General features: G+C 40.0%; 1 protein-coding gene across 1 annotated transcript; it reads right to left on the reverse strand.

Moving 5' to 3' along the window:
• Positions 1-1667: 1667 nt before the first annotated feature.
• On the reverse strand, positions 1668-13872 carry KCNV1 (potassium voltage-gated channel modifier subfamily V member 1). Its single transcript, XM_054498940.2, has 4 exons — positions 13660-13872; positions 11976-13246; positions 10301-10830; positions 1668-6637 (listed from the first exon to the last, which is right to left on the reverse strand). The coding sequence occupies exons 2-4, from the start codon at positions 12434-12436 to the stop codon at positions 6126-6128; spliced, it is 1503 nt and encodes a 500-aa protein (XP_054354915.1). The 5' UTR covers positions 12437-13246; positions 13660-13872; the 3' UTR covers positions 1668-6125.
• Between the last annotated feature and the right edge of the window lie 2676 nt (positions 13873-16548).

Consider the following 16548-nt stretch of genomic DNA (forward strand, 5'->3'; position numbering starts at 1 on the left):
TGTCTTGGCATCTGCTTCTCAGAGGACTTGAACTTAGAGTTTGGGGAAAAGATAAATAATTTGATATTGGATGTGCAAATTGCGAGATGTTTATTAGACATCTTTTGAATAGGCAGTTAGTTCACAAATCTGGAAATACAATAAGTGAGAGGAAAGTTCTAATCTGGATGTAGGAATTTGGGAATTGACCAAGAATCAATGATACGTAAGCCATGAAATCAGATGATTTTTGTCAAGGGAGCAGAATAAATGAAGCAAGGAAGAGGACGGATGATTAAGCTCTGATTTATGACCTCAATTAGAAAAGATGACTCAACAGTGAAGTGGAGATTAAATTAGGAAGGCATGAAGGGCTGGAAGTCAAGTAAAGGAAGTGTTTTAAGGAAGAATCTGTAATTAATCTTGCAAAATGCTGTTGATGAATCTGGCAATATGAGTTCTAAGAAATGATTGGATTTGGCAATGATGGACTCACTGCTGACCTTAAGGAAAAGTTTTACAGGAGTTGTAGGGGTGGTAGACTTATGTGAATTTTCCAAAAAGAATGAGAAGATAAACAGTGAATATACAAAGGGAGAGAGTGAGTATGGATACTGCTGTCAAAGAGTTTTGCCATAAAAAAGAGAAGAGAATTCGATGTTTTCTAGAGGATGAAATAGATTCAAGGGATTTTGACGGCTTGTTTTTTTTTTTTTTTAATTTTAAGATGGGAAAAAATCATGTTTGTGTGCTGACAGGAAGTAGGAAGCGGAAAATTTGATAATATAGTAAGAAGAGGGGAAAAGCTCTCTGTAGCAGCGTCCTGGAGTCAGAGATAAAGTGTGGATGGACGATCCAACCCTCGTAAAGTGAGGAAAGGCAGAGTTAATAGGCACAGATGGAGGTAGGTGGATAAATGTGGGTGATGACTCTTTTTTAAAAAATCTCTTCTGATTCTATTTTCTCAGTAAAAGCGGAATCCAAGGGAGGTGTTAGAGGTTTTTACTTGTCTCCGGAGAGTGAATGGACTCAGGAATTGCCGTATGAGATTGCCTGGAAGCTTTAAGAACCCATTTGGGGTTGTAGGCATGAATGTAAAGTGAAAGTAGGCTGCAGGCATTGTGTTTTTCTCTGTAGGGTATGATCTGCTCTACAAAGGCAGGCACAAGAAGGCATTGGATTGAATTTAATTAGGGTCAGGGTATTGCCAATTTAATACCAGGAAGGAAGAGAGGGGCACTAGAGTTGAAAGGGCAAGCAAGGGAGTGATTATAATATAACATAATATAATATAATATAATATAAGCACAGTGAGAACATAAGGATGGTGAGTATCCAGGTTTTCCTATCATCCCTAAAAATGTACCATGTAGGCAACTGCTTGTTGATGAGTAAAGCTCTCCCTGTGTGACATTTGTCTTCCTTATATTAGTATGGCTTGGAGAGAGTTCTGGGGTGGTGATGCTTTGCAAAGAAAAATCATGAAGGAAATCATCAGAACACATCCTTTGCCTGCTGTCCAATATCTTGTTGGATCTGAACTGAAGGATTCATAAGACGGTTATTAATGGCTAATATTTCAAAAGAAGAGACTTTTCTTGTTAACATAATGTATCAATAAAAATATTTCTCAAAGTAGTAAGCTTATCCAATGACAATGTTTTGCTTAGATAAATTGGATCAGCATATATATTTTCTGCAACAGCTAATCAAAATATTTCAATAAGCATAAGAATTCCACATTAAAACACAGAACTGAGATTCCTACCTCAGTTATTTGTGCATCTAATCCATTATAGTTGATACTACTTTGCATTAAAATGATAAATGCAACAATTTCTTGTATGTTATAGAAATAATATATACATAAAATAAAATATGAATATGTCACTCTTAATAGAGATACCTCAGTAATTTCTTAAAATTGCTTTTTTAGGTACTTAAGCATTGCCTATATGCATTTAAATGTCTGAAAGTAGTGTTTTCTAACAGGCAAAGATTTCATGATGAAGACACAAAAGATGGTTGCAATAAAAGCAAAAATTGACAAATGGGATCTAATTAAACTCTAGAGCTTTGTCAGAGCAAAGGAACCTATCAACAGAGTGAACAGACAACCTACAGATTGGGGGAAAGTATTTGCAAACTATACATCTACAAAAGTCTAATATTCCAGCATCTATAAGAAACTTAAACAAATTTACAAGAAAAAAATAATCCCATTAAAAAGTGGGCAAAGGATATGAACAGACACTTTTCAAAAGAAAACATACATGCAGCCAACAATGATATGAAAAAAAGCCTCAATATCACTGATCATTAGAGAAATGCAAATCAAAACCACAATGAGATACCATCTCACACTAGTCAGAATGGCTATTATGAAAAAGTAAAAAAAAAAAAAAAAAACAGATGCTGGCAAAGTTGTGGAGCAATTGGAACGCATATACACTGTTACTGGGAGTGTAAATTAGTTCAACCATGTGAGAGTGTGGCAATTCCTCAAAGAACTAAAAACAGAAATACCATTGGATCCAGCAACCCCATTAATGGGTATATACCCAAGGAATATAAATTGTTTTATTATAAAGATACATGCACACGTATGTTCATTGCAGCATTATTCACAGTAGCAAAGACATGGAATAAACCTAAATGCCCATCAACTGTAGACTGGATAAAGAAAATATATGTATACACCATGAAGTACTATCCAGCCATATGAAAGAATGAGATCATGTCATTTGCAGGGACATGAATGGAGCTGGAGGCTATTATCCTTAGCAAACTAATGCAGGAAGAGAAAACCAAATACCACATGTTCTCACTTATAAGTGGGAGCTAAATGATGAGAACACATGAACACATACAGGGAAACAACACACATTGGGGCCTATCAGAGGGTGCTGGGTAGGAGGAGGGAGAGATTAAGGAAAAATAACTAACTGGTACTAGGTTTAATACCTGGGTGATGAAATAATCCGTGCAAAAAAACTTTCATGACACAAGTTTACCTGTATAACAAACCCGCACATGTATCCCTGAACTTAAAATAACAGTTAAATTAACAAAGAAAGTGGCTAGCACGGTGAAACCCCGTCTCTACTAAAAATACAAAAAATTAGCCAGGCGTGGTGGTGGGCGCCTGTAGCCCCAGCTACTCGGGAGGTTGACGCAGGAGAATGGTGTGAACCCAAGAGGCGGAGCTTGCAGTGAGCCCAGATCGCGCCACTGGCACTCCAGCCTGGGCGACAGACCGAGACTCCGTCTCAAAAAACCAAACCAAAACAAAACAAAGAAAGTAGTGTTCTCTAAATAGCTTAGAGAAAGACAACAATTCAATTATTTTATATTTTAAAAAATTAAAGATTGTTTTATAACAATAATTCTTAGATGTTTAAAAAGTGTTTACTGTTTTAAAATAATGGGATATAAAATTGGCAGAGTTCCTGCCTTGATTTTTTTACTTAAATGAAATTTGGTTTGCTTATATATACATTCATTGAATAAATAAACTGATATTTTATTTAACAGCAAAATTGAGTAAGCAATGATATTTTAAAACTTCTTTCTGAATACCTACATCTTGACAACATTTATATAGCTAACAGCACATTTGTAGAGAAGATGTTTAGGATCCTCTATGATAAAAACATACATACATATGTATACACATAGTTTTTAATTTTTTTATTTTCCAACTACTATTTACTCTAAAGGTAATATATTTTTAATCTAATAATGACTATAAGGTGTCACCACAGCCTTTTCTTAAAAGCACCATTCCACCTTTGAGAATAAGCTGATATTTTACTTAAGGCATATTGAACTTCTCCATGCACAAGAAGTTGGCTTGCCTGCCTAAAAAATAAATTTCTATGCAGAGCTTGTGTGGGAAGAATGAAATCTGCAATTTGACTTTTAGGAGTGTCGTTTTCAGGGTCAGGCAGATTGGTATTCAGCACTGGCTCTGCCGTCTATAGCCTGTGTGAATTTAGGCAAGTTTATACCTTTTAATGTTTCAGTTTCGCTGTCTTTCCCTCACACACCTTTGAACAGATATTAATTACAAGAAAACAGGACCTAGTCTTGTTTAAGAAAGACTCCCTAGTCCCCGGCACACCAAAGATTCTTAATAAATATTTGTTGAGTTAATAAATATATAAAATATGTATTTTGAAGAGTATAAGAATAGTAATTATATAATAGGGATATTTTGAGGATAAAATGGCATAATACATGATGAATACAGAGCATAGTCCTGGATCAGAGTAACTATTCTTATTAGGGAAAGTTCTAGAAAAGCTGGAGTAAGTTTACCTTCTGTGTCTAACTTCTACTTTCCCTTCAGATTGTGGAAGGGATTTATACTACAACTAGTGGCCCTGTGCCACAATCTAGCACCCATGTATGTGTGTAAGAAGTAAAATATTTATCTTACTAATATTCATATCTCCTGAACCTTTTATAATATTTAGGAGAAGTGGAAACAAGTTAAATGAATTAAAGTACTTTAGCACACAATCTAAAACTCATGCCATCAGTGAAAATGTTTTCAGAGCTTAACCATGCATACCAGAAAACAGGAGGTAGTACATGCGATATTTCATTGATTTTAAGGTGCTTATTTTAAATTTTTACATATCTGAAATCCGGATGCATTTTACAGTTAATGGCATCTTACAATTGACTGGCATCTTTCTTTCTTGGTAGTGCATAGCGTAATAGGATTTCTTAAATAGAGTTTATGAAATACGTTATAGGTATATATTAAAGCAGTCCTCAATGTTTATTTCTTATCACCATTCACCCCTGGAAAAGAGCCTTCTAGGCTTTTTTCCCTAACATCTCACCCCCATGAAATGTTAATACCACAGATATACTCAATATGCTTATCTGTGTTTTGTAAATGAAGTGATAAGATTTTTTTTCCTCAAGAACCAATTTTCTTCCCCTTGGGGGCTCTATTATATTGGAAATGTAGGTATTAAAGTGATGCATTCCTTGTTATTCTTAGGTTGTAGAATCTTGTTTACTAAAATAATGGGAATCATGAGCTAGTTCTTAGCTTTAGAGGTTTTGGCTTTAATTATATAATATAATGTCTAGGAATTGTGTTATGATGATGAATGTCAAAATGCCTGCAAAGTTTGAACATTTGCTATTTACCCCAACAATCAGAAAGCTATCCATAGTATTTTTCTTTTAACAAGTAAAAGATCTTCAAGTTCATCCAGTGATATCATTTAACATGTATTTCCCATTTTATGAAATAAGATTATTTAATAATTTCAGTGTAGAAATTTAGGATGTTCACTACCTCACTTTTACATATTCATTACTTTAAAGCCATAACGTGAACAATACATCCATAAAGAGACATTTAAAGACCATCTGATATTCATGAAATACTAAGAAATATGCTGTTTTATGCTCCACATATTACACTCAGTTGGGAGAATGAAGATGTGCAATTGTTGAAGTCTTTGTGTAGACTCATGTACTGCAATCTAAGCAGTTTTGGGATTCCCATCTCTTATAGTAATAATGGGATACAGAGATCAGTTCATTTGTGACCAGCGGTTTACATGAAAAAGAAGATAGGGATACAATCTCTGCCCATCAAATAAGCGTTTTCTCTTGTAAAGCTAAGTATTATATTCAATAGCTTTAACTGATAGAGAAAGGAGTAATTTATGTACTTGGATAATATCTTTAAATAGCAAAGTTGTTCAATATGTTCTTAAATATTTATTTATCTTTCTCTGGGCTATGCAGTTTACCTTCCATTTTTAAAAAATTAGTGGTGCAAAAACCTCTAATATTAGTGATACATAAAATCTTTAACTTTTTTGTATGTATTGCAATAACATTATTTTATATTTGACAATTCAAACATGTTTATATTGGCCCAGTTGTGTTTGGTTGTGTTAATTGGCTATTTTGGACACTCAAATGTGTCAGAACACTGTGCAGTTGTTATAGGTGATGTGAAATGTTCTATAGATGAAGCAATGTGTCAGCAAAAATTAATTAAGATGAGCAGTACTCTGAAGAGACTCATCATCAGAATACAGAAATCCACATCACTGCTTTATCATTTTAGTTAATTGTACATAGCTTTTGTAAATAAATTGAAAATTAATTCAAAACCAGAAATCATCTCCCCCGCTGCTCCTAGTACTTGCTCTTTCTCTGCCTTTCAGTCGCAGCATCTCCATGATACTCCGGGCATAGACATCTCTCAAGTTAACACTGATATATGAGTCAGTGGCTATATTCTTGGTAAGCTTCTTTAGGGCTTCACGCTGTCTAACAGCTGCTTCCTTGAGTTTCAAGGTGAAGTAGCAAGCAGAGAAGCGATCGTTAATAATAGCAATAGGCAAGGCCAAGACAAGAATTCCCGATAATATACACATGAAGGCCACGATTTTGCCTGTGGTGGTGTCTGGTCTAATGTCCCCATATCCCACAGTAGTCATAGAGGTGGTGGCCCACCACCATGCACAAGGGACACTTGTGAAGGTTGTGTCAGGAATGCTTTGCTCAGCAAAGTATTCTACAGTTGAAAATATAGAGATTCCCACGGATAGAAATAGGAGCAGTAGGCCGACTTCTTCGTAACACTGGGTGATTGTCATCCCAAGGGAGCGTAATCCTGCAATAGAACAAATGCTGTCAGTCATTGGCATCCCTCTTCTCTCTCTTCCTTCCCTCCCCTACCCTCTGTCTCCTTGCTCTGCCACCCACAAACTGCACTGCACACTTAAATGTCCCCAGCACTGGGCAATGTTCTGGGGATACAAAGTTGATTAAATCATAATCCTTGTGCTCAGGAAGTTCACAGTCTAGTTGATGGGGCCAGGTTGAGAAGGCTAGAGAGAAATATAATTAGATTCATTAATTCACCTATAGAATTATTGAACTTCTACTATTAAAAAGAAGGCGAGAGGTAAGACTGAAGACAGGCAGGGGTGGTATGATAGGAGTTTTTTTGTACTTCAGTCTGTACAGTAAGAGGCCTTTGCGGTGTTGCATGTGGAGGGCATATTTGGTCACACCTGCATTTCAATGCATCATTTTAGCACTTGTTTCAAATGCCAGTTTTATGTTGTCTTGTATTTTATGTGTCTGTTTTTCTCACCCTCCTTGTAAAGTTTAACACAATCAGGAACCTGATTACCGGAAAGCCAGAAAAAGTAAACAGTGGGCACCATAGCAACAAAGTGAAGCAGCAGAAGCAAGTTAGGCATTGGTGATAAAATTGACATGAGAACATCACATGTATATTCAGGGGACATTCTCAGCGGTATGTCAGGAGGAGGTCTGAACTCCCAAGACACCCACTGAAACCCTAGTCCTTAATACCAAAGCTGTAGGAAATTATCTCCCTTGAGTACATAAAATTTCTGCTTTCCTATAATAACATAGACCTGAATACAGAATATTCCTCCATTGCAAAAAGGTGTGGGAAATGGAACCACTAGAGAATTTACTCTTTATGAAGCATTGGCTGCTTTTCCATTCCTAGATCTGGGGATTTATTAAACCCCAGGGAGACAGAACCACGATAGTCCAATTCCATCTCTGAAGACACTAGGCCTAAGGGGAGTAAGAGCCCATTATGGGCCAGGCGCGGTGGCTCACGCCTATAATCCCAGCACTTTGGGAGGCCGAGGCAGGCAGATCATGAGGTCAGGAGTTTGAGACCAGCCTGGCCAACATGGTGAAACCCTATCTCTACTAAAAATACCAAAATCAGCCCAGCGTGGTGGTGCGTGCCTGTAATCCTAGTTACTCGGGAGGCTGAGGCAGGAGAATAACTTGAACCTGGGAGGCGAAGGTTGCGGTGAGCCAAGATCACGCCATTGCAATCTAGCCTGGGCAATAGAATGAGACTCTGTCTCAAAAAAAGAAAAAAAAAAAAAAGAAAGAAAGAAAGGCCCATTATGGAACCAGGCTTTGAATGAACCATAAGATTTATTCCCTAATACTAGAGAGGTGGTTATTAAAGTTTGTCCACATTTTGAAATTATATCAACATGATGTCAAAATCATATTGCCCCAGAAGTCCAAAACAATACCTCTTAGAATCATTTTTTGTTTTTATTCACTCACTAGAGACTATTTCAAATGCATTAGCATACTAATCATACTCTTAGGATTTTGAATTTTGCTCTTCAAATTTTGAGATATTCTTGAATTATTAACCAGCTATTTTTAAAGATCATTGAGTATTTTGAAGTTTAACTTCAAAAGAATATCTTTCAGAATACCTTTATAATACCTTTACTTTTATAAAAAACTGGTCTTGATGTGTCTACATGGAATTATGTTCCTTAAATAAATTCACAACATATGAGGAGATGCATAGCATTTGTCTGGGAACACTGTTTTAGTTTAAAGGCAAAATGTTCAAAATAATTTTGTAAACGAAAACAAAGTGGGTGGAATTTCTAGCATGTTATCTCTATTAACTCAGAGAATCCTCAAAAGAAAGGATATAAGAGGGACATGGTAATTGTTATGCCATTTTACAGATGAGGAGGCTGAGGCATAAAGAGATAGCTTATCTAGTAGAAACCTACAGAGCCAGGATTTAAACCTAGTTGTCTGGCCAAAAACCCATTATCCTATAACGCCTCTCAATTTGAATTTATAATTAATACATGGGGAAATAGGTCATCTATGTTTACATTTTAATAAATGTAGTGTTGAGGCAAAATTGTCAAATATGCAAGTCATATATTTTTTAATAATTAAGGGTTTACTAAAACTTTATACTTGTTTTAGAATGGAGAAAATCTTTGAAGAGGTGACATTGTGGAAATTACTGTTATTGTCCTTTTCCTTTCTTTTGGAAAAAAATGTAGTTTTTACTGGGTGTTTTTAAATTGAGTCTTGTGAAGAGTTTATAAATACTTGAAGAAAGCATCCCATTATCTGTGTCAGAAAACAAAGAGTGGTACTTGTAAAAGTTGTTGGAAACCCCATTATCAAATTCCTGGTATGTGAGACTAGCTAGGAAAATACACTACCAAAATTATATTATAATAAGTTCTAATTGTCAGAGAAATGTTGAAGAAAAACATATCAGAAGTTAATTTCACCCAACATTTATAGGAAGGACAACTACCATCAACCTTTTTTAGGTGGTCAGTCAAGGCACATATCTAGGGAAATAAAATAAGGATAGTGATCTCTAGCCAATTTGTTTGTGCTAATATGTATTTGTATCAACATATATAAAATTAATATGGCATCATACTCCAGTGTTTCTCAAGGTTTGGTCCAAGAACCACCTACATCAAAGTCATTGGTGAACTTATTATTTATAAAATGTGCCCTCCTAGACCCGATCTCAAGCTTTCTGGGGGTTGGAGCCAGAAGCTGTATTTCAACAAGCTTGCCTGGGGATTCTTATTTTCTTTAAGGTATGTCATAAGGAAACTCATATACTCCACAATATCTGACAGCTGTAGGGCCAGCCACTGATACCTACTGCTGTTGGGGATGCAAGAATCATTTTTAATCAGTTCCTGTGATTTTCACTGATATTGATTATAATTTTCACACATCTTATGTGTTTGTGTGTGTGTTATATGGAGACTTTTCTAGGAAAATATTAATTAGATTTTCAAAGGCTCTATGACACACAAAAAACTAAGGGATTTCTGTATTACCCTCTCTCATGCATCCCAGGTTAGGGACACGAAAACCTTCAGATACTAGATAAAGCATTTAATTAGTTTATTTTGCTTTCTCCCAAAGCAAAATATTTTCATTGCTTCTCTGAAAATTTTGGAAAGGCCACCTGCACCTAGTCATTTCTCTTTCTGCATGGCCAAAGAAGGCTCTGAAGGGCTGACTTTCTCTTCTGCCAAGGAGCATATGTGGCAAGCACTTCTCGGATACTGAAGAGAAATTGGCTTATGTCCCTATATATCATATATAATTTATGTGTATCTTTTTATGTGTCATTTATGCCTGTTTTGTCTAGAACCTTGAAGAGGCAGAGTGCCTTTAATTTTTGTATATCTTCTGGGCAATGGTTTCAAATAAACTGAGGTTAGCAAATGGTCAAATTGTCTCTCAACATTTCTCTTATGGAGAGGAGGTATGTGAGAGCTCACTTCTCTATATCTGTGATAGCAACTTCAAGGTTTTGCTTCCCAATATCTCCTTAGAGGTCATAATCAGGTAAAGTATGGGAGTTGGTAATTTTGAATATCAGTTCAGCGTTACTTTCCTTGTGCTGTGGTCAAATAACAAATGCTTACATGCAATGGCAAATTAAAAGGCATCAATGAAATCTGAATACCTGTGGAATGTCTGCCCAGCTTTAGCATGCGCAGAGCCCTGAGCAGCCTCAACACCTGGACAATGCGCCCCACGTTCTCCAGCTCCTGCGTGGTCTGGCTCCCACTTAGGCTCTCTACCAGAAGAGTGATGTAGAAGGGCAAGATGGCAAGGAGGTCTATGATGTTTGGCACCTTTCTTAGGAAGCGACACCTGTCCCGCACACACAGGAAGCGGAGGACAAACTCCCCAGTGAACCAGCTAATGCACACATACTCCAGGATTTCCAGCAGCTGCAGGTCCAGCCAGCTTAACTCAGCTGACATCAGGGCCATGTTAATGATGGACACCACCACGAAGATAATGGAGATAACGCCAAAGATACGGGCAGCTGTGGAAGATCCAGGTTTCTCCAGGATATTCCAGAGCTTCTGGCGAACGGTGGGACAAGGTCCTTGGGAGAAGTCCTGTTCACTCTCATGTTGACTTTCCTGGTCTTCTGTGTCCTTCTTGAAGTCTAAAGTTTCACTCAGCTCTTTTCTTCTGAAGTATCTTTCAGAGAAAACAATTTGGCGATTAGTCTAACTTTATTAAAATACAGAAGTATAAGATAATTAAACATGGCAGGGAGGTCAGACTTTTTCATTCAAAAAAATGCAGAAAAATGTCTATTCATATTTTACTTAGATTGTGTCTTACTCACAGTATTCAGAATTTCTCCCTTAGGATAATGATTATTTTTCCTTTTTTTTTTTTTTTTTGAGACGGAGTCTTGCTCTGTCACCCAGGCTGGAGTGCAGCGGAGTGATCTCGGCTTACTGTAGCCTCCGCTTCCCAGGTTCAAGCGATTCTCCTGCCCCAGCCTCCTGAGTAGCTGGGATTACAGGTATGCGCCACCACCCCCGGGTAATTTTTGTATTTTTAGTAGAGACAGGGTTTCGCCATGTTGTCCGGGGTGGGGGGGGGTCTCGAACTCTTGGCCTCAAGTGATCCACCCGCCTCGGCCTCCCAAAGTGCTGGGATTACAGGCGTGAGCCACCATGACCAGCCTGGATTATAATTTTTAAAATGACTCTTTCTTGGTAGAAGTGTATACATAGTAAAGCTACTTTGGATTAATACATTTTATTACCCATTTTCTGGTAAGAAGAACAGATGTTTGGCAGATGGAACTTTTGTGTGTGTGTAAAGGAAATGTATTCATGAAGAAATGGCAGTAATAGCAAGGTAACCTCAGAGCTCCACAATCATTCAATCAAGGGACCAACCTTTTATCTTCTATATTTAAAACAAGTCTCCATTCAAGTTTTTCAAAGTCAGTGTTCTAGGTTTGATTAATGATAATGCTGCGTGCCAAATCTTTTATCCCTATGCGTGCATTTTTGGAGCATGGCTTTTCTGATTCATTTATTCAGTCACCAAATATTTATTGTGGGCCTGAAGTCCCTTGCCTTATACGTTAAATTAGCATACTCAAAAAAGGGAACAAAGAGATTCAAAAAGTTCTATTCAAAAGTTGGCATTGATTCTTTCCAGTCCCCTACCCCCAGCCCACCTGTCAGCCCAGAACTGGCCACACCTTATTGCTAGGCCTGGCTCCAGCGAAGCTTGTGTAAAGCCTCAAATCTACCTGTGCCTTCCTCTCTTTCTCTGCCGCGCCCGCCTCCCCGCCCAGCCGCCGCGTGCCTCCGGGGTACCTGTCCCTGCAGCAGGAATCGATGCTGAGCTCATCGATGCCCCAGTACTGGATCTCCTGCAGGAAGGAGAGCGCGCACAGCTGCTCCATGACATGCAGGCGGCCGGTGCGGTAGTAGTGCAGGACATATCGGAACGCCTGCGAGCTGCGGTCGAAGAAGTACTCGTTGTCCACGGGGTTGGCATCGTCGCAAAGCTCCAGAGGGCTGGGCACGGCGGCCAGGGCCCCGGGGCGGCGGTAGGAAGCCACCACCACGGCCAGCTTGCCAAGGCGCGTGTGCGGGAAGCAGGACAGCGCCTGCTGCGAGAGCACGAAGCGGCTGCCGCCCACGTTGACCGTGAAGCAGTCCCCGAGCGCCAAGGGCTCCCCTTCACCCTCGCTGCAGAAGACACTAGAGTCCAGGGAGGTCAGGGAGCCGCTGTCCAGCGGCGAGTCCAGCAGCGCTCTGCCGCTGGAAGGCATCTCTAACCCAGTCGCCGCGGCCTGAGGGCGCCACAAAGTTGGGGACACGCCGGAAGCTTTGGTCCCGCGAGGGCGGTGGCACGGCCCCTGGTGGCGGCCGGGATTCCCCGGGCTCCCGAAGGGGTTACCTCTCCCCGGCGCACTCTCTCCCCCCGCTATGCGCCTTCCTCCTCCTGCCGCTAGGGAGCCGCGAGTGCGCGGAAGCAGCGCACAAGCGGCAGAGAGAGGAGACTGGGAGCAAAGGAAGGGTCGCGCTAAGAGAAAGGATCAGGTGAGGTCCAAGCCCGACACAGTCCCTGTGCACACTGCCGGTCGCCCTGGCCCTTCCCAAACGTTGTCACCCCGCCTCCCAACTTCGCAATTGCGATTCCCAGCCCAGGAGGTGTACAGATTGAATGACTCGCTACTTGGTGGGTGGAGGGGTTGGGGAAGGGAGGAAGGAGGGAGATGTGGGGCGGAGGAGGAGGAAGAGGAGAGAAGATGACTCTTAGCTGAACGCAAGCAAGCAAGCAAGCAAGCAAGCAAGGGGGATGGCGAGACACTCCTGCCCGCAGGAGACCAAAACAAAAAGTTCAGAAAGCAAAGGAAGTGGTAACCGGGTCCCTTCCAACTTGAGAATTTATATTCCTCCCTTTTCTTTTACTGCTGCTTCATAGGCCTCCCCGGGGGTGTTCGCTGGGGGTGTGAGCAGGTGGGGGAGGGTTCTCTGGGTGAGGGGGCCGCACCATTTTCTCCCAATTCACTCTCATTCTAGTCTGATGATCCCTGACGCTCCATTTTCTTCCGCCGTCTCCCTTAGGTTCTGACCTCCTGGTTGAGAAACAAGAATAATTAATGATGACTTTTTATTGAAGACCCAGTGGGTCACTGAGAACTAGGAGTGTCACTGTCAGCTCCCACCCTGTCGAGGGTCCACCCTTTTTTGAGGCACCCTTCCTTTTAGCCATTTCTGTCCCTACAAGTTTCGCGGAGAGCAGGTGTTCTGAGCACAGCGGAGCTCTCATTTTAGAAGGAAAGGCAAAAAGACAAGGAATAGAACAAGCGTGGGCTGGGGCAGGAATTTAAATAGTAACGACGGCCTCCCTCGGTAAAGGGAGAAGCCGAGGCCAGCGCCCAGGTGAGACTAGAAGTGTACCCACGGGGCCCCTGGAAGCTACGCTCCAGCCAACCTGTTGGACTCGGGGCGAGGAGGTGGGGGCGGGAGGGAAGAGCAAGTGACTCACCTGCAGCTCCCGGCACATCTGGTCTGCGCACAACCGGCGCCGCAGGTAACGTACTCTTCCTTTGATCCTCTTGGTCTACACGTGAGGTCTGAGTCGACCGGTCCAGGAGGGAAACTGTGTTCCAGCTGAGCTCTACCCAGCGCCTGCTGCCTTGCCTTGCCTCGCCTCCACCTCCCTCCGGGCTCCTGGCCCCTGGGCTTAGGCTAAGCGTGTCCGCCCCGCCCGCTCTAGCTCTGAAAGCCACTCGCCCAGTGCTTCCAGCACCAGCAGAGGGGAGTGGCAGGATCTAAGGGAGGGAGGTGAGATGGCGGGGCTTGGGGCGGGGGGGGTAGTGAGGTGCCCAGTGACACTCAATATTATATTCATCCTGAATGCACTTGCAGAATTACTGCATTTGATTCCCTTTTCCCTGGATCTGTGCTTTTGCAAATGCTCCAGAACAAAATTTCCAACTGGATCAGTGTGCAAAACTTGAGGTTAGGGCAGTTATATTAACTGCTTCATTTGGCATTGTTCAAGGTTTTCACATTTTCAGCAGGCATCTCAGAATCATGCATTTTTCAAGTCTTTGCCAGAGAGAGTGAACCATACTCATCTTCGTTGTTTTCTAGTACGTATATATAGAATACATATTGGAAGCGTATATTATGGATACACTTACATATATAAGTATATATTAGAAAGCATACACACACACACATATTAGGTAGTATATATAAAGACATAAGCAGGCAGCCTGATGTAGTAGAATAAGCTTTTTCATAGATTGGACGGAAACGTGACTGTTTAGTTCTAGCTTTGCCAACTGGCTGTGGGACGTCTAGCTATCATTTACTTCGAGGGTCTCAGTGCCTTCCTCAGTGAAATTTCAAGTTTTAACAAAAACACCCAACATTTAATGGGTGCTTACTTTATGCTAGGAAATTTGTAGGCTCTTTATTCATGCAGTACCTTATTTAATCATAATGACAACACTATGAGGTAGCATATATTCATTTTACAGAAAGGAAAAGTGAGGCACAGGGAAATTAAGTGATTTGCAAAGGGCCACACAGTTCAAATCAAACCCAGGACTACATGTCAGAGGCTGCCTTCATAAACAAAATGCTAGAAATGTTATTTTTTGTGGATAAATCAGTGTGATTGTTTTTATTTTCTTTGTTTGCAAGTTTCTAATGAAGGACAGGAGTTTAATGAGGTATTTTCATCACTCTTTCAACAAAAGTTTACTGAGCATTCACTATATACTGGCACTATTCAAGGTACTTGCAATATATCAATGAAGAATAGACAAGATCTCTGTTGTGGAGCTTATAGTAATCCTCTGAGAATAAATGGGGGACTTCAATAAACTTTTTTAAACTATAATATTTATAAGCATGGTTCTTTTGACAGCCATCCATTTGGTTAACTTCTCTCCGTAAAGAACTCTTCCATACAGTAAATACAGAGTTGCTAGAATTATCCCAGTCAATAGTTCATCATTCTGTATAGGTACTGTATTGTTATTGTTTTTTAATGTAGCAGAGCTTTCCCCTGCACAGCAAGAAAACTCCTCCAACATCTCAATTGTAGATTATATAGGTATTGAAAAAAAGCAAAAGGCCATAGTTCTGTTAAGGCTTATTCATACCATGATTAGCAATGAAAGTCTATACTAGCTTTACAGATTATGGTGAGGAAAGAGGAAAGCATTCAAAGGAGAATGACAGCTTTAGGTGAGGAGAGAGATCTTGGACAGGTAACCAGAGGTTAGTGAAAGATAACTGAGGCTTCCAGGTCTCCTCCCCTGCCACTAAGCCACTGAACCTCAGTTATGATGAGTGTTGCCCTGTAGAAGTAGTTATAATAACCTCTCCTTAAGAGTCAGGCTGTCTGCTACACATCTGACTTCTCACAATGATCCTATGAAGTAAGCACTGTAATCCTTAGTTACAGATTTCAACTTGGATGCTTATAGGCACTAAGAAAGTAACTTTCTACCTTACATAGTGAATATGTGAAGGGGTATGTGAAAAGCTTGAAACAGGCCCTTTCTGACTTCTGACTCTATCTCAACTGCTAACAGCGTAGATGTTTCAATTGGGCATTGATTGCAGTTATAGCAATTTACACTAATCAAGGCAATCATAACTAGAGGGATGATTAGTCAACATGGAGTATATAAATATAAATGACCCCTTTTTAAAATATAGAGTCTTGAGTAATACAAATCCCCACCTGTGCTCTGTGCCTTTCCCTTAAGTCTGTTGATTTTCCTTCCTTGATGGCCCAGGTTTTAGTAAGAGACTCCAAGGAAGAGCATACCATAGAATAAGAAGGGAAACATGTCCACTTGAAAGATACTTCTTTTAGCCCTAATCCTGACCTGAGGTATAACCTGAGGTATGTCAAAGGAGAACTGCTGATAAGTAGTTGGGGGTGGTGAGGTCTTGCTTTCCATTTCATTTCTACATAGCATAGGAGGAATGTGATTGTCATGTGGGAGGTTGCTCAGTACTGCAATGTGAAAACTCGACAGTCTAAAGGCTTTGGGTATATTCCCTAGTCATCAGATGTGATATTCGAGTGATTTTCCATTAAGACTCTTGTTATGAAATACTCTACTTGCTTTTGGCTTCATCTATCAATTCTACATGTATTGACTTGAATATGGAATCTCCAGCGACAACTAGTATTTTTAATTCTTTCCATTTTTATGAGTATTTTAAGTTTATTAATGAACAGTGTATATTCTTAAAAGTTACAAATAAGATCAAAAGAAAAATCATGGCATACTTTAAACATCTAACTCAATAACAGTTACGAAAATAAAAGTTAAAAGTCATTTTAAGCTTATTAGAAAATCCTACTGTTAAAAATATGTAACACTTCATTTAGGTTTTGAAG

The sequence above is a fragment of the Pongo pygmaeus genome, chromosome 7 (genome assembly GCF_028885625.2).
Source record: "Pongo pygmaeus isolate AG05252 chromosome 7, NHGRI_mPonPyg2-v2.0_pri, whole genome shotgun sequence".
Taxonomy (NCBI): domain Eukaryota; kingdom Metazoa; phylum Chordata; class Mammalia; order Primates; family Hominidae; genus Pongo; species Pongo pygmaeus.

What these genes read in the sequence shown, in the direction of transcription:
- KCNV1 (XM_054498940.2), bottom strand. Translation starts at nt 12,436, where the DNA reads ATGCCTTCCAGCGGCAGAGCGCTGCTGGACTCGCCGCTGGACAGCGGC. An exon ending in GATTCCTGCTGCAGGGACAG is followed by an intron (nt 10,831 to 11,975) that starts GTACCCCGGAGG and finishes TTTCTCTGAAAG; the next exon opens with ATACTTCAGAAGAAAAGAGC. An exon ending in GCTGGGCAGACATTCCACAG is followed by an intron (nt 6,638 to 10,300) that starts GTATTCAGATTT and finishes GTTCTATTGCAG; the next exon opens with GATTACGCTCCCTTGGGATG.